Raw genomic sequence first — 27,025 nt, 5'->3', positions numbered from 1 at the left:
GTATCAATACAGTGATAACTAGATGCTGCCGAGGCATGCCTGCCAGGTTGTTATTAATTGATAAACTGAAGCTGCTTCTGTCAGGTTGTGGGTGGCACATCCAGATGCTTACTGTCATTACAAGTTAGAAGCTACTGTGTGATTTCTATTATTGTGCAGGAAAACTGCAAAGGGGTACTGAAAGCATGAACAACAGGCTCACTGACCATAGCAGTTTCTTGGCAGCCCATAGTTTGGAATGAAAAAAGAAAATCACATCTTTCTTCCATGTAGGAGAAACGTAAGATTCCAGGCGTGCCAAATGGGACCGCAGCTCATGGAGACCCAGAGCCACTTGGAGGGCACTCCGGTCCAGAATTACAGCGTACCGGAAGGTGAGTAATATATACTACATATGACTTGTATATAAATAATTTTTGCAGGCATTGTGAATTTTTAAGTTGCTCAGGGTCCCTGGCCCTGAAGAAGTAGTTTTCTTAAAACTGGCCTCGACCACGGCCAGGGCTTTTTCAGCTTTGACCCCGACTTGGGTGTATTATGCACTGTGGAAAACTCACAAAAAGACTGCCAAAAACAATGTCTTATTTTTAAATTCTTAACGTGGCACTGTTTTTTCAATGTGAAACCCATTGTGTTATTTTCATTTTTGCATTGCAAATGGTGGCCACAGTTCTGGCAGCGTTTTATCAGTGAGGTTTCTGAAACTAGTTTTACAGTAACCTTTCTTGTGTAGCCGCACTGAAAATGTTCTTTTTTTATGCACAAACGTGTGTTTTTCTGCTCTCAATCCCTCGTCTATCGATGGGAGCTTGAGCGCCTGCTGCTGATAAAGGTAAAGGTAAAGGTATCCCCTGTGCAAGCACCGAGTCATGTCTGACCTTTGGGGTGACGCCCTCTAGCGTTTTCATGGCAGACTCAACACGGGGTGGTTTGCCAGTGCCTTCCCCAGTCATTACAGTTTTTACCCCCCAGCAAGCTGGGTACTCATTTTACCGACCTTGGAAGGATGGAAGGCTGTGTCAACCTTGAGCCGGCTGCTGGGATCGAGCTCCCAGCCTCATGGGCAGATAGCTTCAGACAGCATTTCTGCTGCCTTACCACTCTGCGGCACAAGAGGCTCTGCTGCTGATACTCTGCCTTTATCAGCAATCATGTGAACATGCCAATTGCCTTTTATTGCTATGTAAATTAGTAAAAACTACCCTGTGGTAGGCATTACCTCTGACCAGTGAACATGGGGAGGGGGGGGTGTAGTGAAATAGTAGCTTAAAGTCTTGTTCTTGAAACTTTGGTTCAGGCTTCGGCCCTGCAAAATCTTTAGTGGGCCTTCTGAGAAAGTCTTTGCTCTCATAGTGTAGGAATGTAGTGCCAATTAGTTGCACCTGTGCCCTTGAGAAGCGTCACACTATTCACACTTACTGATAAGACAATTGGCTTCAGTTGTTTCCAATTAACTTGTTGTGAGAAATAGGGCTTGAGTGAGATGGGTCGACATTACATCATCTGATTTAAGATTGGCTCATCTAACTTGACATTAGTAACCCTTTTGGTTAATTAATAAATTGTTAATTTGGATATGATTGGTTTTTGTGCCCATGACCCCACGTGGGAATCAGCCATAAAGTTTTTGTATTGTAACATCCTATTGGCAGTTCAGGTTTTGGGAAAACCTTTGTCTGTGCCTTGTGAACCTGCAACTTTGAAATTCTGTCTTGTCATCCTGCCATTCTTGTGAGTATCATGTGTTAGCCAGATATACTGTATAACATTTTTGTTTTCTCACTGCCAGTATATAATTATATGTGTGCACCTTAATAAATATCAACTTATTTTTTAGAACTTTGTCATTTGATTCTGAGACAAGCTAAGACGAAGCCTAGCCCGCCTAACTTGTGCCATAATACCAACTAAGCCTTTTGATTGTGGGACTTGTCCCTGGACAGGGTCAAGCTCCCTGGTAATTCCCTGATAGGCTTCAAGACTGCCTCTGGGTCTTGGACGCCTAGGGACCCGTTCAGAGGTGGTGGCAGACTACCAACCAAGGAGGATAGACTTTCTACCTTCTTGGGATTTGTAACTGTTTTGTCTTCTCGTGTGCCACCCTGTTCTCTAAAGTCTGCGGACTTGGCTTTGGGGGAACTGGGGTGTGACTACAGGGGGCTTGAGGTGCCTGCTGCTGATTTCTGCTTCCTCAGTGTCAGCGATCACGTGAACATGCAATTGGATTCAGTCTCCCATTGCCTGTAATATCCCTGGGGGAAAAAAAACCCAACGCAGTATCACAGCTCATGCATAAATGGGAATGTTTTTAAAACATTTTTAAAGTCAATTTAAAAGGGTTGGTGAACTGATTGCATTGAAAACTGATACATGCATAATAGGTCCTGTTGAAGTACGTTGCCTCATGAGAACAGGCCCTCCGGGATTTTAAGCAATCTCACAGGGCCTGCAAGACAGAGCTGTTCCACCAGGGGTTTGGTTGAGTCAGGAAATTAATACCATCAAAATGCTGACCTTCTTATCTGGAAACCACCTGAAGACAGCCGCCCACGTGCCAACCAGTTCTCCCCCCAAGAAATTTTTAACTATGAAAGATGGCTTTTAATCTATTCATCTAACTTTAAAACCTAATTAATGTTGTAAAGAATGTTTTATTGTTTATAATTAATTGATTGTATGTTTGATTTTGTTATCCGCCCTGAGCCTGTAGAGAAGGGTGACCTTCAAAAATAAAGTTGTTGTTATTTAAAATATCATCATCGGTCATACTGACCCGAAAACATGCATATGCTGGTGTATATACATGGAACTCTCTGTTCTTATTCTAAAACGACATTCCAGGATGTTCTGTTGTTGACCTAAGAGTAGCAGTTCTCTTACAAAGGAATTTCAAAAGGAGATCAGAATGAGAGTCTACTGAAGAGAGATCTTACATCTCTGCATGCAAATCCTACTCCATTGGAATGGACAGGCTTTCCTCGTTTGTTTCAGTAGAGAGTTTGTATTTGTACAATAAAGGGAATGGATATGGAGGCTGGCTTCCTCCCTTGAAATGAATATCCCATTCCTTGCACTGCTTCATGATTCTCTCAGCCCCTAGGTTTGGAAGAAGTAGCTGAAATGGGATGCTTGGCTTTAGCACAATAATGTACCAGTGTTCATGCTACTGAGTAGCCATGTTGGTATGAAGTAGCACAATAAAACCAGAGTCCAGTAGCACCTTTAAGACCAACAAAGATTTATTTAAGGCGTGAGCTTTCGAGTGCAAGCACTCTTAGTCTGGACTCTGATTTTATTGTTCGTTCTACTGTTATTCATGACCGGGCATTCTGATAAACTCGGATTAGCAAGAAGTGGGGGGCAGGAAACTTTACAACGGGAATGCTTGCACGTGGTTTCAGGTAGTTACGTACCATGTTTTTTGTTTGTGTGTTTTAACTAATCTTTGGAGGATGTATTATTTTCCTAAATATGAAACACGTAAGATGTGGACATGATTAGAAACTGTTAAACCGTCCACCAGATATAGAAATGGCATAAATTTACATAACACACTTCTTTAATAAGAATTCAAGTGAAGAATGCTTATAGATATTTGCCTTCTGTAATGTTGCAACTGGGGTTCATAAACGTGTCAAGTTACAAAACTTCACTGTCAGGAATTTGGATAGTCCATACGTTCAGCTCAGCGGATTGTGAAGCCTCTAACCTCAGTTGAGATGAACAGTGGAACAACTTTTCCTGTATTAGATCCTTCCAAGTCATGATGGGTCTTGTGTCAGTGGAGTGTCAATCACTCATACTAATACTAAGCTGTAGAGATACGGGGGTGGAAAAACACTGATTGAACTAGGGGGAAAAAAACTTTTTTTCCAGATTCAGGTGTATTGGACCCCAAAAGTATGAATATATACCAATATTTCTGAATGCCAAAGTCTATCCCAGTCCCCAGAAGCAGCTATTCACCTTGCCCAATAATAGCTTTTCCCTGGTATTGTGCCAATAGCTGAAACAGATTCTCTAATCTGTATTTGGTTTAGAAAATTTCAAAAAAGTGTACAAGACATTTTCCCGGTATTTGGGGGGGGGGGGGGGCTTGGAGAAACTGAATGCAGAACCCTGAATGAAACCATTTATCTAGATAAACCAAGGTGTGAGTCATTGTCAGAAAGCCAAATACTGGTTTCACAAACTAACCTTAGTTAAAACCCATCTGTGGTTTAGCACCATATCTGAACCAAGCCAAAGTGACATTTCCAGACACAGTCCAACGCATTGCACAGAGCAGGGCATTGTGGTTATTTAGAGAGGTCTCATCACTTCCGTATTTCATTTTAATAGCGTCGCATCTTAAAATAAAAGCTATTTTAAAATTTCATTTGGAAATGGCAATGGGCATTTGAAATATTTATCAGCAGCTTTTAAGTGTAATAACCTGTCCTTTCGATCTCTGTTGTCTTCCCCATGCAGGCTTTTTGGGGGCCTCATTTTAGATATCAAGAGGAAAGCTCCATTCTTCTTGAGCGACTTCACAGACGCATTCAGCTTGCAGTGTCTGGCGTCCTTCTTGTTCCTCTACTGTGCTTGTATGTCTCCCGTTATCACGTTTGGCGGTCTGCTGGGAGAAGCAACCGAAGGTCGTATAGTATGTGTTGTACTTTAATCTGAATCTTTCATGGGAGATTTATGGTGGGTATTCTGTAAGCACTGCATGCAGAAAGAATGACAATGCGTTCGGGCCTTTGAATGTTCCGTTTGCTATCAATAAGTCTGCATCATTTGTCCTTCCACTAAAATAAAGTCTATAACTTTTCTCTTTTTCCCCTTTCTTTTTTTCTCTTTTTTTTGCCATGCAGAGTGCAATCGAATCTTTGTTTGGCGCATCGATGACTGGTATAGCTTACTCACTCTTTGGTGGGCAGCCTCTTACCATTCTAGGTAGCACGGGGCCAGTCTTGGTGTTCGAAAAGATATTATTCAAATTTTGCAAGTAAGCGAACAATTTTCCTTGATGCTCCCTCTTACTCCATTTTCCCATCTTATATTCGGCTGTGTTTAAGGCTAAAATGGTACGGGAGATGTACAATGCTTTGTCTAAATTTTCCCCCACCTCTTTTTTGATAGTTTTTGGTGTACTTCCCCAGTTGGGATTTGTCTCATTTCTTGTCAGTCTTAAAGGGACGTATCAGCTTGAATGGTGCACAGGGATCACTGTTGGAATAGGCAATGTCTGGTATACAAAGATAAAGAGAAGTCCCTGTTAGAGAGGATAGTGAGGTCAGGACCTTCTGTCAGTCCTTGCTTTCTCCAGATCGCTACTGTTGGGAACAGTTTCCTGCTTCTTCTTGGAAGCTACAGATCCAGTCTGTCTCTCAGCTAGATATGTAGCTAGCTCCTATCTCTGTACCTACTCTTCAATCAGGGTGTGCAACCATACTGCCTTATTCACTGTGCTAACAATCACTTTTAGGCAGTGCTGGTGGAAGTAGGGCAGGAACCAGGAGGGGGCAAGGCCAAGAGCATCCTTAATGCATGACGTGCTCAGGGCTGGTTGCATGACCTAAGAGTCCACCTGTTTAGGATAGTTTGGGACTGAAATCCCTTTTCTGAGTTCTTATGAATGTAGTTGTGTGTCCTATGAGCAGCTTATATAATATTGGATCCTAACAGCCTTTTCACTGGCAAAGAAAAGAGGGGGGCACCCTTTTAAACCACGAGGAACCATATGGTCTACATGGACGAAGCAACACGGGACAGGGGAATTATCTAATTGAATAGAAAGAATGGTCTGATCCAACCCTTATTATTATTATTATCATCATCATCATCATCATCATCATCATCATCATCATCATCATCATCATCATCATCATCATCATTCGATTTATTACCCGCCACTCCCTTGCGGCTCGTGGCGGGTTACAACATTCTAAAACCCCATAAAATCCATTAAAATCCAGTTAAAACAACTACAATGCCCTTGGAGAGCTGCAGATCTAACCCACTGACTTATAGGCCCACATGCACTGTCTGTCTGTCTCTCTATACTGTGCGTTTCCCTTTTGGGTGGTGTTAGACAGTGCCAGATTAAAAATGTACATAGGGAGCTCGGTCTGTTTAGCCTAGAGAGGAGACAACTGAGAAGGGATCTGATAACCATCTTCAAGTATTTAAAAGGCTGCCATGTAGAGGATGGAGCAGAATTGTTCTCTTTTGCCCCGGAGGGACGGACCAGAACCAATGGGATGTAATTAATTCAAAAGAAATTCCATCTAAACATCCGGAAGAAGTTCCTGACAGTTAGAGCGGTTCCTCAGTAGAACAGGCTTCCTCGGGAGGTGGTGGGTTCCCCATCTTTGGAAATTCTTAAACAGAGGCTAGATAGCCATCTGAAGGAGAGGCTGATTCTGTGAAAACAAAGGGGTAGCAGGTTACAGTGGATGAGCGATTGGGATGTGAATGTCCTGCATGGTGCAGGGGGGTTGGACTAGATGACCCATGAGGTCCCTTCCAACTCTATTATTCTATGATTCTATCATAGAAACAGAGTTGGAAGGGGCCATACAGGCCATCTAGTCGAACCCTCTGATCAGTGCAGGATCAGCCTAAGGCAGCCCTGTTAAGTATCTGTCCAGCTGCTGCTTAAAGACTGCCAGTGAGGGGGAGATCGCTACCTAAATACAAAGTCCATTAAAGCCCCACTAACCCTCTCCCAAGAAAAAGGGCTGCTACTCAGACTCTGACTCAAAGGAAACAGCCTTACAGAGCTTCCTAAGAACTTCCAAGGTCACTGTCCCTTCGTGTCCTCAGAGACCCGATATCAAAAGCTGGGAGCCACTGGAGAAAACAGAGGGCTCTAGTAAACTGAAGCAGGCTCTGGTAAATAGAGAGGCAGCTAGGTAGTGGCAACCACCAATCTACAGTTAGTGCAATAGGACACACAGAGATAGACATCTGTGATGTACACGCCAAACTTTTCTTAAGAGCAGTCAACCTCATTCGTTTCAATGGAGGGAGCTCTCCCATGCACATTCCTTTCCCTCCAGAGCACAGACAGGATGGCTCCATTGGTGGCAAAAGTCAAAAACTTATGTGATTTGAGAGTACTTGTCTTCAAGCAGTTTTTGATCCAGGCGGATCATATTTGCATTCCAGGCAAATGGTTCTGAGTGCCACAAGGTAGAAAGGCAGGAGATAAAAGTTTTAATTCAGCGAATGAAGATATAACACTGTGCGACAGGCTAGCATGTTTTCCCACCACAACCTCCTGAACCCTATTCCTGAAGCAGGTTTTATGGGACGGCATCGGAGCATAAATAGCCGGTTGTCCTTTGGGGAATAAGCCGATTTCCTTAGGATGGGGATTTTACTGTTTCTCCAGCTGTCGAAGCAACTTTTGCGTCCAATGGCACCTTTAAGAGCGACAAAGTTTTATGCAGCTGTCAAGGTGATCCTTTCCCGTCCTTCTAGGGAATATGGCTTGTGTTACCTTTCGTTGCGCGCGAGCATCGGCTTGTGGACGGCCACGCTCTGCATTATTCTCGTGGCGACGGATGCGAGTTCCCTCGTGTGCTACATCACCCGGTTCACAGAGGAGGCTTTTGCATCCCTCATCTGCATCATTTTCATTTACGAGGCCTTAGAGAAGCTCTATCATCTCAGCGAGACGTATCCGATCAACATGCATAACAGTGTGGAGCTGCTGACACAATACTCGTAAGTACGGTCTTGCCAGTTAATCATGGGGGCGGGGGGAGTGGAGGGAGGGCAGGGACCAGGAGGGGCCGGAGTCATGAGCACCCTTAATGCATAAGGTGCACCCTTAATCCATAAGGGGCCGGAGTCATGAGCACCCTTAATGCATAAGGTGCACCCTTAATCCATAAGGTGCATGACCCAAGAGGCCAATCTGTTTAGCATAGTTCTGGACTGAAGCCTCTTCCCCTGAGTTCTTATCCATGTGGAGGGTTGTCTTCATGATGGGCTGTGCTTCTCCTGTGAGGAGAAGGGGAGGGGGAAAGCACTTTCAAGTTCATGCAGACCCGTGCTGTGGTTTGTACGCATCCAGACTGGAGAAACCAGTTGTCCTGGGCCGTAAATGCCGTACGGCACCAGAACCAATGGGATTAAATTATTTCAAAGGAATTCCGTCTAAACATCTGGAAGAAGTTCCTGACTGTTAGAGCGGTTTCTCAGTGGAACAGGCTTCCTCGGGAGGTAGTGGGTTCTCCATCTTTGGAAATTTTTAGACAGAGGCTGGATAGCCATCTGACGGAGAGGCTGATTCTGTGAAGGTTCAAGGGGGTGGCAGGTTACAGTGGATGAGTGATTAGGATGTGAGTGTCCTGCATAGTGCAGGGGGTTGCACTAGATGACCCATGAGGTCCCTTCCAACTCTAATAAGTCTATGATTCCAGTGAAACGGTTTCCTATTACCTGCACTTATTCATTTAGATGTTTATACCTCACTCTTCTTCCCAACGGTAACCCAAAGAAACACATGATATCATTCTCCTCTCTTCCATTTTATTGCACAATGACCACCCTGCAAGGTAGGCAAGACTGAAGGAGAGTAGCTGTGAACTCTCCTGGCAGAGTAATGTTTTGAACCTGGGTCTCCCAGATCCTGCTCTGATTCTAACCATGACTCTGTGCAAGTTGTGACATGCTGTGATAATAAAGGTCTGTGAGAGATGATGGGTCCAAATACTTTCAAATGCTGAAGTAGCCAAAGGAAAACTACAGTTCCTGCACGGACCATTGCAGCATGGTAACCATGTAGAAACATTTGCTTCTCTAGAGGTGGAACTAGTAGGAAATGTGGATGTTCGCTAGCGTCATTGTTAAAATCAGAAAGTCACTGCTGGATAAAGCAACTGGGGAATGGAGCTATCAAAAAATGCAATTCAATTACGGTGCATGGAAACGACAGAATTCTCAGGGGCCGGGAAGAGATTTTGTTCTGACTCAAGGCACGTTACAGCTAGCATCTTGCTGCCAGCCAAGGCAGATAAGCAAAACTTTCTCAGGCGTGAGAGCCTCTCAGATACAGGCTGCTGTTGTTTTTAAAAAAATGGTTTTGTTCAATGCATACAAACTCCTGGCTTAAGGACAGCTGAGTCCTGAAATAGCAGTAGAAAAACAGGGACACACTCACCTGTTCCCTGAGAGAAGAGCATTCCAACAAAATCCAGACGACTGTGACTAACTTATAAATTCTTGCAGAAGGGGGAAAATATGGATGCGGGAAATATTTTTCCATCTCCCATTCTGAGAATCGAACAGATTCCCCTTAGCCCATTTGGGTCAGGACAGTCTACTCTTACCGGCAGTGCTCTTCGAGACGGACAGCTACATCAGGCCTTTCCCAATCTGTTAGGGAAATGTAGGTTGCCATACATGTTTAAAGAAGGCTACATCCTGCAAGCCAAAGAGGGTGTTTACCAAATAAATAAGCCTTGCATCAACATGACGGGCCATGCTTCTGCCCACTGATTGGTAAATCCATGCCAAGCGCACGGTCATCCTATGTTAACATAACTGTGTTAACATCCTAACATAATTATGTTATGTTATAGTTCAGCAGTGGAATAGGCTGCCTAAGGAGGTGGTGAGCTCCCCCTCACTGGCAGTCTTCAAGCAAAGGTTGGATACACACTTTTCTTGGATGCTTTAGGATGCTTAGGGCTGATCCTGCGTTGAGCAGGGGGTTGGACTAGATGGCCTGTATGGCCCCTTCCAACTCTATGATTCTATGATTCTAATAAATCCCTTAGCATTTGATTCAGAGAACTGTGACTTCTTTGGGAACACTGGTCTTGCTCTCGCTGGTGGAAGCACAAGCCACTGCTTGAGGGGAAGAACTTCAAAGGGATTTATGCTCTCACCTCACACTAAAACTCAGGTGCAAGGTGTGGGAAAACTTTTTGTCAGGGTTGGCTCAAGTCATTCAACCTCCCTAAATGGGTAATAGTGTTAGCAAGATTGGGGGGGGGGACCTCTTCTCCCAACTATTTCTTGGGGGGCGGAGGTACTTTATCTCGGTCTCAGCTGTTCTTATTTATTTATTTTTCTTTCTTTATTACATTTTTATACCGCGGTCCTTTGCAGCTTAGGGAAGTTCATAGCATAGTCCGATATACACCAATATAATAGTAAAGGTAAAGGTATCCCCAGTGCAAGCACCGGGTCATGTTTGACCCTTGGGGTGATACCCTCTAGCGTTTTCATGGCAGACTCAATACGGGGTGGTTTGCCAGTGCCTTCCCCAGTCATTACCGTTTACCCCCCAGCAAGCTGGGTACTCATTTTACCGACCTCGGAAGGATGGAAGGCTGAGTCAACCTTGAGCCGGCTGCTGGAATCAAACTCCCAGCCTCATGGGCAGAGCTTCAGTCTGCATGTCTGCTGCCTCACCACTCTGCGCCACAAGAATGCTCTACCAATCTAATACAAAATATAATATGCTCTAAAAATTAGTCTCAGTAAAATTGCATCAATATTATTGAACATTTAAACCAATTAAAACATGTAACCATCACTGAACAGATTGGCTGGGGCGTAAATTGCCTCACCACATACCCAGTGGGCATTTATGATGGGAGGGCCCAGCTGATGTTGTCAGAGGAGGGATTCCACTTGTCAGTCTGCTGGTTTTGCGGTTAGAATGCCAGGCTAGGATCTGGAACATCCAGGTTCAAACCCCCATTCCGTCATTGGACTCCCTGAGGCCAGTCACTCTCTGTCAGAATAACCTACCACAGGGTTTTATTTTAATGTTTTTAATGAAGATAAGTCAGAACATGAGATCAGTGCGGTAAGGTGCTTTGGGTTCCCAGTGATGGGAATATCTAAGTTAATCTTTGGAAGGGGCTGCCCAGCTTCTTCAGATACAACAGGAGAAATAAATCCCTTTACCTCAGTTTTACAGGAAGGAATATGGTTGCCAGCTCTGCATTGGAAAATACCTGGAGACTTTGGGGGTGGGACTAGGAGTGAGCAGGATTTGGGGCAGGGAGGGACCGCAATGGAATATGATGGAATCCACCCCCCAAAGTAGCCACTTTCTCTTGGGGGACTGATCTCTGTGGAGATTACCTGTAAACTGGGCGGTCCCCAGGTCCCACCTGCGGACTGGCATCCCTATTATTTTATTTATTTTTATTTATTATATTTATATACTGCCCTCCCCGGGGGCTCAGGGCGGTTTACATAAGAACAAACAACAATACATAACACAAATCTATAAACATGTGAATCACTTTACAATAATAACTAATGGTTGTAACCGTATAACAATGTAACAGTATAAATAACATAGACAATACAACAATGCAGCAATACAAACAGGTCCAGAGCATGTTGGAAAGGGAAGAGTTCCCTAGAAAGGAAAGAGTTGAGAGAGAGGCCTAGTATAATAAAGCTCACACTGGCTAATCTTGAAAGTGCCACTGGACTTCTGTTTTGTTCTGCTACAACAGATTAACACGGCTACCCCACAGGAAATGGCTTAGTGTCAGGGCCGAACTGACCTTTGACCTGTCATTTGTAGCCTCGCGGGATTTTGGGGAGGATAAAATGGGAGCAGGGAAGCATGATAAACTCACCTGAGCTCCTTTGAGCAGGATAAAAGTGTTACAACAGATTCATATGTTCAGCATTGTTTATCATGGAGCCTATATCCTGCTTTTCCATCTGAAGGGATTCCCAAGGCAGTCTCAATCCTAAAAAAAAGGGGAAGGGGGTCCAGATATGAGGGGATTGGTGCATGACAGTGTTTGCCTTTGTAAATATTCTATGAATACTTCTTTATTGCCAACACAAAAGGCAGCTTTAACGTCCATCTCCCAACCTATCTAAAAAAAAAATACGTTGATGCTGTAATTATGAACATTTGTTTTTGGTTTTCGGTCAAAATGCAGCGATAGGTGTCTGGGCCACTGGGCTACATAAACGCTTACTCTGTTCGACAAGCAAGGAAAACCTGATTTTTGGCCTCCGGCCTCATTACGGTGACCTATTCCCTTCCTCGCTTGTCCTTGTCTGTTAATAGGTTGTCATGGCAACCCTCCTTTGCCTCCCTACCCTTCCCCATCTTGGTTCCTCTTTGCCTGTTGGCTTACGATTATGACAAATAATGGGAGACATTTCTCAAGGGCCGCTTTGTGTTACGATCCCCGAACCCTTTGCTTCAGCTTCTTTGCTGAGATGGCCTTCCTCCTTTCTGTCACATGTTATGCAAATGCTCCTCGGAGCTGGAGGAAAGGAATGAAAGAGCATATGCTAAATGACACACAGCCATTTACTTTAAAAGCAGGATTCGGAAACGAGCTTCAATCCTGCCAGTTTCGTGTGGACAAACAAACAGTATCTGGTTGGAAAAAATGTAAAGTTCAGCGGTTTCTGCGGTACCTGCCTCCCCACCCCCCGCCCCTCGCACCCTTCGTTCCCAAAATGGTGAATTTGTGTTTTCTAACAAAAATAATGCTATAGCAGAAGTTCCTCCATTATTAACAGATTATATTGAATAATTTCTGAGCACTTTTGGCATAGGAATATGCATATGACAATCTGTCCCTGACATGTATTTAAGAGTCAGGAGCATAACATCCCATTCTCATAGGTATTCAAGGTGCCAAGTTCGTGTCAGACCGACATGTCAGCTTGATCTGAACACGTCAGTGGGTGCAGTCAGCCAAATGACACTGCTGATCATCTGCCATGGGTTTTGTGGATGCGCCACACCAAGGCCTGTGGAAATGAACAGAGGGGATTCAGCAGCAGGGCACAGGATCCGTGCAGGCCCATTCCATCTCGAGCATAGAATGTACCATGAGTCATTATCTAAAACTGCCTGTTTCTGAAATGACCTAAATCAGTGGTTCCCAAACTTTTGGGGGGCTGCTGCCCCCTTGGCTCCCAGGTCACATCCTTAGAGTCTTCCTCGGAGATCTCCCCTTCGGGTACCAACTCTGCCTAGCTTCTGAGATATGACAAGATTGGTCTGTACCATGCTGTCTTCCTTCATTTGTATCTATATATTCCTCCTTCTCTGAAAGCTTTGAATAACCTCTGTCAGGCTGTAACGGTTTATGACTTGCTAAGAAACAACAGCACTTCCTCTTAAGAGAACCAGTTTGGTGTAGAGGTTAGGAGTGCTGACTTCTCATCTGGCATGCCGGGTTCGATTCTGCATTCCCCCACATGCAGCCAGCTGGGCGACCTTAGGCTTGCCACAGCACTGATGAAATTGTTCTCACCAAGCAATGATATCAGGGCTGTCTCAGCCTCACCCACTTCACAGGGTGTCTGTTGTGAGGAGAGGAAAGGGAAGGCGACTGTAAGCTGCTTTGAGCCTCCTTCGGGTAGAGAAAAGCGGCATATAAGAAACAACTCTTCTTCTTCTTCTTCTTCTTCTTCTTCTTCTTCTTCTTCTTCTTCTTCTTCTTCTTCTTCTTCTTCTTCTTCTTCTTCTTCTTCTCCTCCTCCTCTCTGCCAATGGGTCTGGTGCAACAAGAGCAGTGACTAGAACAAGTCCAGGACCCCTGTAAAGACCAACTTCCCCCCCCTCCCTTTCATAAGTCAAAGCTTGCTTTGACACCTGACAAAGTGAGCAATGACTCACGAAAACTAATACTGTGGAAAGTTCTTTTGGTCTTTAAGGTGCCACTGGCCTTGAATTCTGTTCTTCCCCTGCAGACACTAACATGGCTATCCATCTGAAGCAGTGACTAGATCAGGAGTGGCCAAACCATGGATCTCCAGATGTCCATGGACTACAGCTACCGCGACCCACTGCCAGCACCATGTTGGCAGGGGCTCATCGTAATTGTAGCCCATGGACATCTGGAGAGCCACATTTTGACTACCCCTGGACTAGATACTTGCCTGCAACATACGAGGGAGCTCAAGGACTGGACTTTGTTAGAAGCCAGTCGCCAAGAGTGCTGAACGTACATTTGGACAAGTTGTGTCAGGGCCAAGCAGAGTGAATTCTGTTAATGGGTTTCCCAAGTATTTTGATTTATGGGGGAGTGGCAGCCACTGGGTGACTCAATTTGGATTGAATCCGTGGTGCAGGGGGAAAATTTATTAACGCTTGCTCTGTACCATTGTGTAGGGCGTAAATCAGCCTTCAGAGCTGATAGGCCCATGGTGGGGGGCAGACAACTGATCAGTATATTTCCCACCAATAAAGCAAATTCGGTCTCCAGACGAATGTTTGAGGTTGGGAAAACAACACAGGAGAGAACTAATTATGATTATTATGATTATTTATTTATTTATATAGTTTATTTATATCCCGCCTCCCCCCGAAGGCTCGAGGCGGGTCACATAAAATCCCCACAATCCCCTAAAACCAATAAACCAATAATACTAACACAATAAAACCTATTGATCAAGAATGGCGGCAAAACTCATCCTAGACTCATCCCAAAACCGCACCCCCATCTAAAAGGGAGGTGGAGGGGAGCTGATGACACATGCTACCTGGCTTTCCTCCCTATAACCTTGATCCAAATCAAGATCTGTATAACATAAAAAGAGCCCCGCTGGATCAGGCTAGTGGTCTATCTAGGGATGGAAAAATATACTGATGTACTCATTGTCCATGAGTTGGACCCAGACTAAATTGGTGATTTCAATCCATTCCCTTTTCCTGCTTTGAACTCCCCTCCTCTCATTCCCCAGGGTCCCCTGTCCCCTGGGAGCAGCATGTTGTGGAGAATGGTGGGCTGCTGCAAAGGGTGGTCTGGATTCATCTCCATGTCTATAAATGGCACGGGACTGTATTGTCCTTGGAATTGTGGCCAATGTCTCTGATTTTCACAATGGAATCTGTAGTCTTACAGTGCCGTCCTAATCAATGAAAGCTGTAACTCTGCTGAGGGATGTACTCTTAGTATCATATTGGAGAACTCTGTGAATTATTCTATCTGGAGAAGATATTGAGGTTTAATGACCTATTCCTTTTTTTTTTTTACAAGATGATAGGGGTGTAGATCTGCCCAAAGATAATATTTCCATATGTCAAGTCTACATGTATGACATTGTGCATTGTTTAAGTGTATTTATTGTGTCTATAGAACTCATTTTAAACTTCATTCTGTTTTACACAAGAGGATAAGGACACTGAAGCACCAGCTTCTGGATTAGAATATGCCTGTAACGGCTCTTATTCCTACTCTTATTCCCTAGATTACAGCTAGCCATGTTTTATTTATTTATTGTTGTTGTTGTTATGTGCGAAGTCGTGTCCGACCCATCGCGACCCCATGGACAATGATCCTCCAGGCCTTCCTGTCCTCTACCATTCCCCGGAGTCCATTTAAGTTTGCACCTACTGCTTCAGTGACTCCATCCAGCCACCTCATTCTCTGTCGTCCCCTTCTTCTTTTGCCCTCGATCGCTCCCAGCATTAGGCTCTTCTCCAGGGAGTCCTTCCTTCTCATGAGGTGGCCAAAGTATTTGAGTTTCATCTTCAGGATCTGGCCTTCTAAAGAGCAGTCAGGGTTGATCTCCTCTAGGACTGACCGGTTTGTTCGCCTTGCAGTCCAAGGGACTCGCAAGAGTCTTCTCCAGCACCAGAGTTCAAAAGCCTCAATTCTTTGACGCTCGGCCTTCCTTATGGTCCAACTCTTGCAGCCATACATTGCAAATTTAATTTATTTATTACGTTTTATTTATTTATTTTATAATTTATAGACCTCCACTCCTGACAAAGGCCGTCTCGTGGCGGTTCACAAGACAAAACAATAAGATCACAATATAAAACTGCCATTAATAATCCCAGTAGTAAAGACACAGGGATTGCCTAAATTGGTAATGAAATAGATCTTTTGTTTCATGGTGTTGTAGTTCAACAAATCTCCTTTGCTTCTGTGTCTTGAGTTTTGATGTTTATATTGCCCGTGTGGAACATTATATATCCGCATGGACTCATCTGTAGTTCCTACATTTAGCTGTACATTTTCAAACGAATGTGGAGCTTTAAAACCAGCTAGGAAGCAGAAGACGCAAGGTGCTAATGTATTAGTGTGGCAGAGCTTAAAGAGGGGATGGTTCAGACATAAGCAATGGTTTATCATAATTTAGTATAATATGTGCTCTAACAAATGATGGTTTATGAACCAAACCAGAATCTAAAACCCTGGTTCAAAGCACTCTTTCGCAGATAACACTGATTGCAGTTGTTGTTCCTGATATTTGAAGAAAACCCTTGCTGAATCATAAAAAACATGATCAGCATGCAGAAAGTTGTTCCAGGGCCAGGCTGTGGTATCTCCTGAGACCAGAGAATTAGAATATAAATTACATTACATACATCACATTACAGTCTCATTGTCTCAAATAAAATTAAAAGACGAGGGTATTGTAAGGAATGTGGATATAAGAACTGAACGAGGTTAGCATGCGTAGTGAGAAACCAATATCCTTGTAGAGTCCTGGCCATTCCATTGTTTTGAGTGTTTTAATAACTTGCATTTCTGCAATATTCCTTTCTAGTTTCTTTGCCATAAAACATCTACTTTGAGGTCCCTTATTGAATGTCCTGGAAGGTTGAAGCGTTCCCCTACAGGTTTCTCAGTCCTGTGATTTTTTATGTCAGACTTGTGTCCATTTATTCTTTGGTGGAGGGTTTGACCTGTTTGTGCTATGTAGAGAACACAGGGGCACTGTTGGCATTTAATGGCATATACAGCGTTAGAAGATGAACATGTGAATAAGCCTTTGATGTTGTAGGTCAATGGTCCCCAACCTTTTTATCACCGGGGACCACTCAACGCTTGACAATTTTACTGAGGCCTGGTGGGGGGGGGTAGTTTACTCCTCTACTCTCAACCACTGCCCTAACGCTCTCTGGTCGCTATGGTAATGTTTAAACATCCCTTCAAAATAAGGTACAGACACGCCACAACAATGAACATAAGGAACATTTTCTTTTCATGGAAATTTTAACTCATGACAATGACAAATCAATGGGAACCCTGAGCTTGTTTCTCTGCAACGAGATAGTCCCATCTGGGAGTGATGGGAGACAATGACACCCGAAGTGTGTTGTAAGGGGCCGGGGGGAGGGAGAAGGCGTCCGTTGCGGCCCACCTCCAATTAGTCCGTGGCCCACAGGTTGGAGATCGCTATTGTAGGTGATGTTAGGTCCAGCGATTATGTTATTGGAGTCTATATAACAGCAAAGTTTGGGATTGTTACAAGCTCTGGTACCAGTGGCCATGTTCAAATGAGATGTTGCATTGTTGTGGGTGAGGAGTTGTTTGAGACTGGGAGGTTGTCTCTGTATAAGAAAAGGTTTGCACCTCAGAACTTGGTAAAGAGTTCCCGTTTTCCAGTAGAGGCTGTAAGTTACTGATGATGCACTGAGTTGAGAGCTGTATGTAACCACTAGTGGTATTCTGTTATTGTTTCTTTTGGGCCTGTCTTCCAACAGGTTTTCTCTGGGTATCCTTCTGGCTTTGTCAATTGCTAACTCTTTGTTGTTTTACCTAACTGTTCTTGAAGGGACAAAATATGAATCTGGTAGGATTCAGTGTTCTTTGCAACTCCTAAGATTACAAAGACGGTACTTTTGCCGAGATTTAGCGTAACAGAAATTTGGTCCTGTCACTCATCAGCTTTAAAAATATTTAAACAGGTACATTTTACCTTTCAGGTGTAATTGTGTGGAGCCGGAAAACCCCAGCAATAAAACTTTGCAATACTGGCAAGTTAAGAATATCTCCTCCTCTGATGTACCGTGGGAAAACCTAACTTTTTCAGTAAGTATGCATGACAGACAAAATAATAACTGTAGTAATGATAGCAATAATATTGAAGAGGAAGAGGTCAACCATATCCAATATGGCCAAAATGTGTTTATCTTTTGATTTAATAAAACTTGATGGAGATTATTCTTTATTCTTTATTGTTTTAATGCATATTAAAACAAGCTTCTACACCACAGGACACTGCTTAGAAAACTTCTTTGTGTACTAACAGGGAGTATTACTGAGATTAAATCGACATTCATCAAATAACAACAGATTTGACCTAAATTCTACCAGATGGTAAATCTGAAGCTGCCTTTTGTAAAAAGAACATGTAAGCTCCATATTTTTCCTAAAATACTCTCCCAGATGTTTGGGATATAATAAAGAGTTACAACGGAAGGTTTGCAGACATCCTTGTTTAATATCCCTTTATTGACATCACGGAAGTTCATGACCAGGCAGACAGAAGACAGTGACCTGAATCCATTGGGCATTTCTGTAAGCAGAAGGATTTCCACCCACAGTCCAACTTTATCGCCTTCCCCTTCCTGCTGCATAATGCCCTCCAAAGTGCATAGGGTTCTTTTTGTTTTGAGGGGGCAGTATCTGGGACCATAGTGGGAGGGGGAAGGTGAAAAGGTTACACTCCATGGGAATCATAGAATCATGGAAGGGGCCATACAGGCCATCTAGTCCAACCCCCTGCTCAACGCAGGATCAGCCCTAAGCATCCTAAAGCATCCAAGAAAAGTGTGTATCCAACCTTCGCTTGAAGACTGCCAGTGAGGGGGAGCTCACCACCTCCTTAGGCAGCCTATTCCACTGCTGAACTACTCTGACTGTGAAAATTTTTTTCCTGATATCTAGCCTATATCGTTGTACTTTATAGGAAGAACTCCTCCATGTTGCACCAAAGCTCCATTGGATACAAGCTGAGGTGGCTAGTTACAAGGGATCAGTATGAAAACCCCAAAATAAATTAAATAAAGTAGGAGTGTGACTCTTTTTTTACTAGAAATCATACATTATACCGATGCGTTTTCAATTTTCAAAGCACAACTAGAAAATTTTCTAGCACAAAACTAGAAAAAGGGGGTTGGACTAGATGACCCATTAGGTACCTTCCAACTCTATGATTCTATGATCACTGTTCAGGGGTCCAGAGTAAGCTTGTTCATTGAGAGGCACAAATGTATTTCTTTTTTGGGGGGAGGGGGGTTAAGACTAGGCCGATAGCCACAGTGTAGAGAACAGAGGGGCACTGTCTTTGCTTGTGTGACTCTTCACATGTGTGACTCTTCTTTGATTTTTACTAGAAATCATAAATTATACCAATGCATTTTAAATTTTCAAAGCACAACTAATCTCTGTTAAGTGGTCCAGAGTAAGCTTGTTCATCGAGAGGCACAAATTTCTTTCTTTTTCTTCTTCTTCTTCTTTGTGTGTGTGTGTGGGGGGGGGGGTAAGACTAGGCCAGTAGCCACAGTGATGCACAATGCCCCATCAAACATTTGTAATGACCCTCTAATCAGCACTCCAGGTTGTGAAATCTGTCATAAGTCTTCTGCCAATGAGAGAGGGTGTTTCCTTCCCTCCTCCTGCCTCCCTCCCAGGCTTTGCCAATTAGGAATAGAATCTGATTCCCTCCTTCTGCTTCTTTACCAGGCATTCCCTTTTCACTTTGCTTCCTACACAAAGTAGTTGATTCCGCTGTGCTCTGAAGCATGTGTCACCATCGCTTTCCTGCTTTAGCTTACTAGCTCATTCGGGAGCCTTCCCAGCTTTTCTTCCCAACTGCGTGAAGCAAAAAAGCTGCCCTTCCCCTGCAGCTATTGGCTGTAGCTGTGAAGGAAAAGTGTGCGTGCACATAATCAGTAGGATTGCTAACTCCATGTTAAGAAATTCCTTAATATTTGGGAGACGGAGCCCAGGGAAAGTGAGGGAAGGACATTAATAGAGTATATCCTCTGAAGTAACCATTTTCTCCAGGGGATCTCTCTTATCTGGTGAGCACTCTTAATTCTGGGAGATCTCCAGGCACCACCTGGAGGTTGGCAGGCCTATTGCATTCCAGGCTGAGTACCTATAGCTATTAAGTCCCTTATAGCCAGTTATGTGGAGCCAAACCAGAACAAGGTTTGGGGCTTTGGGGGGGGGGAGGGGGTTTAGTTCGATGGAAGATGAATCAAAGGGGCCATCCAGTGTGATCTCTGTTAGCAAAGCCTCAATTCATGCTTAGAGGAAGAAACAGATACTTTTATAGTGATACTTTGATTGGGGGGGATTCCCATGTGGCACACTATAAATCAGGAATTCAGGCCAGGGAAAATATAAGGGGTAGGGATCTCCATGCTTTCCCAAGACTCTGTTCATCGTGGGTAAATAAAGGAAGATGATTTTTGGTTTTAATCAAAATGGATCATCATTTAACCTTCTTTGTAGAACGATTCTTTGTAGAGACGTTGCGCTACGTCATAAAGCTCATTCTTAAAGTAAAGTAAATAACTATCTTCTCATCACCACTGTTCTCATTCCCCTCCCCTAAAAATTTCCTGGGTTTGGGTCTGAGTAAGACCTTGGTCTGCTGAACAAACTATTTCTTTTGAGAATCTAGTCATCGAATAAGCACTAGAAAGACCAATGCAAATCAAGCAGTGGTCTTTGGGTGGAGCATGGTAGACCTTCTGTTTGCTAATTGTCATCTTATTTTAATCAGCTGTGCAGCAGTTCCTGGTTTCTAGCCTTTGAAGAGATAGAAAAGCCACCCTTTGCCTCCTCTGTGGCAGCCTGGGAAAATCATAGGGAAAGTTTAATGAGAATGCTGCCTAATGCAGCTGTTCACAGGATACCAGAAATGGTTCAAAGGCACTTTCAGTTTCCTTGCATTATCAGTGAGACTTGACCTTTGCCCTTTAATAGCCAGCCACAGTGTTGGCTGTCTGTGTTTCATTGGCCATGCAGAGTTACCTTGTCCTCATAATTGTTTTAAGTTCGGGTTGTCCTTGATACGTCCCCCCATCAGAGACACTTGAAGCAATATAGTTTCAGAGGATAGCTGTGTGAGCCTGCAGTAGAACAGTCAGATTCAGGTCCGCTAGCATCCTGGACACCAGCAATATTTTCAGGGTATAAGAATTCTAGAATTGTGAAGTTCCCTCCCTTCATCAGGCACAGTAGAAGAGAAGAGAATATTCTACTGTGTCTGATGATGGGAGCTTTGACTCAAATCTTGTTGGTTGCTACATCTAAAATTGTTTTGAAGCAATATGTTCATGTTTTGGCCACTATGTGTGGTGAAATGCCAGAATCTTTGTGAAAACATGAGGCTCAGCTTTTGCACTCTGGGAAAACTAAGGGATTCAACAACCACTGGCTTTAGAGGCAGTCAGGTCAAAAGGCTGCAGGGCAGGTTTTTCCTTCTAACTCCAGCTATGCAAAAGCTTGCTTTCCTGTTTATTTATTACATTTATATGCTGCCTTTCCCTGATGGCTCAGGGTGGCTTACAAAGTTAAAATACACACAATATAATAAGAAATATAACATAAAAATACAGTTGTCATATATATGCATATGTGTGCATGTGTGTGTATACATATATACACATATGTGACAATGGGAATGGGACACAGTGTATAGTCAAAACATCTGGCAAAAAATTCACTTTCCTAGACCAGAGGTGGCCAAACTGTGGCTCTCCAGATGTTCATGGACTGCAATTACCATGAATCCTTTCCAGCAAAATGGCTGGCAGGGGCTCATGGTAGTTGTAGTCCATGGTCATCTGGAGAGCCACAGTTTGCTCTCACAAAAGGACAGATTCAGGGATGACCAGAGTCCATGGTGTGATGGCAAGAAAGATTCTGGAACTCGAGGGAAAATGATTCAATCAAAACCTTTAATGTCATGTAAACTAGTATGTACAGACAATGCATATTGTGAAGTGAATACAAAATCACAGCATCAGGCAGTATGAAATAACAGATAAACAATTTTAAGAAAATAATTTGGAATTAGCCTTAATAACAACCTCTAAAAATTTGACCACCGCCTTTGTAATATCAGGATCACTGTCCTTTAAGAGAAGCTGCACATGTTCCCTTTGTTTACGTTATTCTTGTTCTGCAGAATGGCTGAGAAACATTTCTGGTGAGATACTTCATTAAGAGGGCATTCTAAAATGATATGCTATACTGTATAAGGCAAGCCCCTAGCACATGGACAAAAGCCTCTCATGCAAAGGGATATGGTGGTACCTTCCAAATAGAACTTCAGAAGGGAAGGCATTGATATGAGCTGGCAAAAGGCCCTACGTTGAGAGGGAGCATCTAATGTACAGAAGTAATGAGCCATTTTTCCAAATTGGGATCAAGGGAAGATGCCAACAAGCTATGGACAGCAGCTTAACAAGAAACCAACTTTAGGATTATTATGCCAACCTCTTGTGAAGTAACTTTTGGGCCTAGGAGAAGAAGATGGGCGTGCCACCCATTTTATTTTCATTTGCTCATACCTTAGTTATTGCTCAACTATATGATTTTCCTTTTTGTAACCAAACTAAAAAAGTTAAAGCATTTTTTTTCTCTTTTGGAAACTGGTGCGATTTGGTCACTGCGCCCAATCAGAGCCCAACTCAACTCACACATACCAAGATACAAAGAGAAGGCAAGAAGATGCCTGCTTAGGTCCAAGTAACTTTAAAAAGTGAGATTTCCAGGGTTTTTCCCTACATTGATGGTTGTAGGGGGATTGTCTTAATTTGAAGATGAGTCTCCAAAGAAACAGAAAGAGAAGATCTGGTTGCACGTCGCCAGCTGCAAGTATCTGACTCCTGACATGGGGTGGCAACAGATAACAGTTCTAACTACCCTGGGTGGGAAGGAAGGCAGTGGAATGATGCTGAAATATAGACATTTGTCATTGAAATATAGCCATTTGAGGTGCATCTTGGCTGAGTAAATCCACATCTCCTGTTATGGAACAGAGCTTGTGGCAGCCTGCTGCCATCTATGCTCAAAACTAAGGTAAAATCAAGTCAGTAATAGACAAAGCTTAGCCAGAGGACCTTCTAACTCTTTTAAGAAGTGCCCTGGGAATAATGGAAGTTGTTGTGCCTAAGAGCCTTCATCAATATATTTAATTCCCAACCCAGCCAAACCTGAGGATTCTTACATCTGGAGACTAAATCCATGAACGGACAAGAAACGTCTTTCTACAAATCTGAAAAACACCTTACGTTTGCAGAAAAATTTGAACCCTTAAAAAAAAAAAAGTTGGAAGGTTTAAAAAGGCCCCAAATGTACCTTTAAGATACTCTCAGCGGCCATTGCCAAGCAACCGCAAGAGTTTTGTCAGCATTCCAGGCTTGGTTGCTGTCGATAGAAGGCCGCAAGAGGGCTCAGGACATTTTCTAGGGCTGTTTTGGCCTTTGGGGGAGGACTTGTTGAGGCCAAGTTCAGCAGCAACCATCGGACAACTTGCCACCACCTAACTTGCATGACTCCCCCAGGCCTGGCAGCTTGCTACTGCTCAGCAACAGTCACCCGCAAAAAGCCAGCATGGCATAGTGGTTAGAATTTCAAGCTAGAATTCGAGCAACCCAGGGATGAAGCCCCATTCTGTTTACTGAATGACTTCACAGGATTGGTGTGAAGATAAAATGGAGCAGAGGATAGCTGTGTAAACTACTTTGGGTTCCTACTGTGGAGAAAATGGGGATATAAAATTGAAGTAAATAAGTAATACATCTAGCTGAAGATTGGGGCCAGATAAAAGGTAAGTTGTTTGGTATGAAGTAAAGAAGGGAGCATGGAAAGGTGTGGGGGTTGCCAGGAGGAGGGAAAGATGAATTAATGTGGGGAGGGGATCCAGGGGGATGTGGCATATCCCCAGAAGTACTTGTAGGTTCCTCACAGTGCAACTGAGCCTAGTTCAGCCAGCACTGTACAGATGGGCTGCAGTTTTCTTGAGCAGAACCTGCCAGGTGATGAGGGAAGGAAAGGGACACATCAAAGTAGGTTGGCTGGTAGAGAAAAAAAGGAGAGAAGGAAGCAAGAAAAGGGGAGAGGCCATTGAGGTTTTCAGGAAAAGAGGGCTCCGGGAGGGAGGGTGATACACCCTCTCCAAGACGCTGCAGATCCCCTCAATTCTGTGCTTCCAGCTCACATTTGTGTTATTCATCAAATAGATGGCTGTTGTGAAAATATGGAACTGTTCTTTATCTTCATGGTATGGATAAGGGAGGTTGTTCCTTTACAGGTGAAATAGCTGAATGTTCCATTTTTGTTCCCTGATAAGCTTTGCAATTTCCTCTGTTCTCACATATCAGTCTGTTAACTTTGCTGCTAGAATTAGGGATATGAAAGATCCCATTGTAGATTCTTCCTAGTTTTATGGAAACTCTTCATGTTCTTGGGTGGTTCACAGAGGTGAAAACCACCTAAATTAACACGGAGATGTTATATAGACCCCAATCCAGTGCTTACAGCAATACTTGTCCCATATCTTACCCAACACGCCCCCTGTGCATTAAGAATTTCTTCTAGGAACGATAGAATTTCTAAAGATCTATCCTATTAACAATTTGAGCCCTCTCTAGTTCTTACAAAGATACACCGCTGAGTCTTATGAGATAGGGCAGTTCATAAATATCATTTTGAATATAAATAAATATTTAAATTCTCAGACTTCTGGCAGGATCCCCAGAGTAGCTTTCCCACAATTTTGCTTTTCACAACCAGGAATCTTTCAATATTTTTCTTCTTTTTCTGGAAGTGCACATACGCCTGATACTTCCAATTGACATTCCTAGTTTCGTAGCTGTGCTCCCTTTTGTAAACGCACACTGATACATACGAATACGCCACTTGCCATCACCTTGAATGAAACGAAAACTGTCTAATCACTTATTTAGAAAAACATAACGATGCATTTCTTAGCTCATTGGAATCCTGCAGATTTAGACGTGATACAATAAAAGACAGGAAAGCCTGCTTTGATTCAAAATCTGATTACATTGAATTTTACGATAATCTCATTTCCTCTGATTCCCCAGTGACACCCACAACACTCTTTAACCATGTGAGACCCTGTGTGTGAAGGCAGAGCTTTGATGAGATATGTCAGCACGTGTTAGCCTAGAGAGGAGACGACTGAGAGGGGATCTGATAACCATCTTCAAGTATTTAAAAGGCTGCCATATGGAGGATGGAGCAGAATTGTTCTCTCTTGCCTCAGAAGGACAGACCCGAACGAATAGGATGAAATTAATTCAAAAGAAATTCCATCTAAACATCCGGAAGAAGTTCCTGACAGTTAGAGCGGTTTCTCAGTGGAACAGGCTTCCTCAGGAGGTGGTGGGTTCTCCATCTTTGGAAATTTTTAAACAGAGGCTAGATAGCCATCTGACGGAGAGCCTGATTCTGGGAAGGCAAAGGGGTGGCAGGTTACAGTAGATGAGTGATTGGGATGTGAGTGTCCTGCATAGTGCAGGGGGTTGGACTAGATGACCCATGAGGTCCCTTCCAACTCTATTATTCTATGGTAGAAATTTCTTTTTCCACCTTCAAAATTCATCTTATGCCCCCCCTAAAGTTCCATCAGGTAGAACATGGTGGGAATTCAAAATATGCCATGAAATGGCAGATTTTGTTTTTTTGGAGCCTAAATTAAAAGGGTTAGTTTGTTGACCTGGACAAGTACTTCCTCAGTCTATTCCCGAAGAGTTCTCTTTACAAATTTCCTTTTAGCCAAACTGCAAAGAATTTTGTGGAGTCTATTGCCACCTCGTGGCAGAAGAAAATCTTTCTTCAAACTGAACAACCAAAGGGATTATTTGGACTCCTCTAATCTGTCGTTTTACATAACATAGGATTTAGAATATGATCTTCAAACTACTTACTTGGCTTTAAACCAAAGAGAAAGGTTTCCGGATTATAATCTACATTAAGCCTACAATTTTTGTGAGTAACAGCGCAATCCCGTGCAGAGATACACCCTTCTAATTACGTTGAAGTCAGTGAGTTTAGAAAGGGGAACTCTGCTTATGACTGCACAGTGCACAATACCGTTGATTTGAGAGAGGTGGGGGAGAGAGAGATCTGAACTAATTTCCCTTAAAATCCTCAAACAGTTGGATGTTAAGTGAAACACAACAAAATTGCTAAATGGAAATACAGTAGCGGGTATCCAGCCATATGTGGATTTGCTAGAGCAGGATTTCCTGATTTGTCCATCCTGCTGCAGACCATTAAGCATCAAAACATTTTGTTCCTGGGATTCAGAAGATCCCTGAAGGAAGTCTGGGGGCGGGGGAGAGGCAAAGTAGAGATCTACAGTGGGGAGGGGCCTTGGCAGAAATCACTTGTCCCTCTTCCACAAATGAAAACAGGAGGAACTACATGGCCAGATACATGCTAATATATCCTTCTAGTTCAGCAACCGAAAGAAGATTGTGATCAAAGACTCAACGCTATTAAATATAAGTAAGCTCCATTTAGGGGAAATGTGGGTATTGGTAGATTTATTTCTTCTGTGAGGGTTTGATCATCTTTATGCATTGGTAGCTACGATACAAAATACGCTTGCATAAGAAGACTTGAACCTCATTCCTGTGTTATGAATCACACGTTTATCAAATATACCTGAACTAGAACTTCATTGGTTTCTCTGTGGACACTGGCTATAATTCTGAGCTTCTCAGTGGTTGTATATAAGGATGAAATTATGCTGTAGCAGCTCTTTCACATCCACATGTCAAAACTTCATTCATTCATTCATTTCCTGCCACTCCCGACAACCGGCTTGTGGTGGATTATAAGATCGATCCTCAAGTACAATGAAAACCTCAGTAAAAGTCCCATTAAAACAATATACAACGATATATGATACATGCATAAGCAAGTGACAGATACTGACAGCTGAGGAAGACTATGGAGGAAGTCGTTAGTGTGCATCATACGTTAAATTTAACCGGTTTTGAATTGCTTGTATATAGCAGGAACTGCCAAAAGTTCTTTCAGATCTATTCTGCTAATAGTCTTACTTTCCTCGGGTACGAGAAAGCTTCCCCAGTGCAAGAAACATTTCCATCCGTGGCTGGGATTCTTGCACCAGAGGAAAATGCCAGCATTAGCATAATAGAGCTGCAGGGTCCAGCCCACCGAATTTTACAGATCATAGTGAGCAATTTTATCTTCATGTGCAATAGCTACGAATAATATGTACAGATCATGTATTAACATTTTGAAATGGGCGTCAAGTG

General features: G+C 43.2%; 1 protein-coding gene across 7 annotated transcripts in view; it reads left to right on the top strand.

Annotated features, from left to right (window-relative positions):
- Nucleotides 1-27,025, top strand: part of SLC4A10 (solute carrier family 4 member 10) — a 229,573-nt gene that overhangs the window by 173,691 nt on the left and 28,857 nt on the right. For all 7 annotated transcript variants that reach the window (XM_077319908.1, XM_077319911.1, XM_077319907.1 and 4 more), the window contains 5 exons: nt 274-374; nt 4,471-4,645; nt 4,857-4,990; nt 7,471-7,716; nt 17,669-17,774. In XM_077319908.1, the coding sequence (XP_077176023.1) occupies nt 274-374; nt 4,471-4,645; nt 4,857-4,990; nt 7,471-7,716; nt 17,669-17,774 (762 nt within the window). The remainder of the gene's footprint in view (nt 1-273; nt 375-4,470; nt 4,646-4,856; nt 4,991-7,470; nt 7,717-17,668; nt 17,775-27,025) is intronic.

This window comes from Paroedura picta, chromosome 2 (genome assembly GCF_049243985.1).
Source record: "Paroedura picta isolate Pp20150507F chromosome 2, Ppicta_v3.0, whole genome shotgun sequence".
Classification (NCBI taxonomy): Eukaryota; Metazoa; Chordata; class Lepidosauria; order Squamata; family Gekkonidae; genus Paroedura; species Paroedura picta.
The sequence above is the reverse complement of the archived record's forward strand: the minus strand, read 5'-3'. Positions and strand labels throughout refer to the sequence as shown.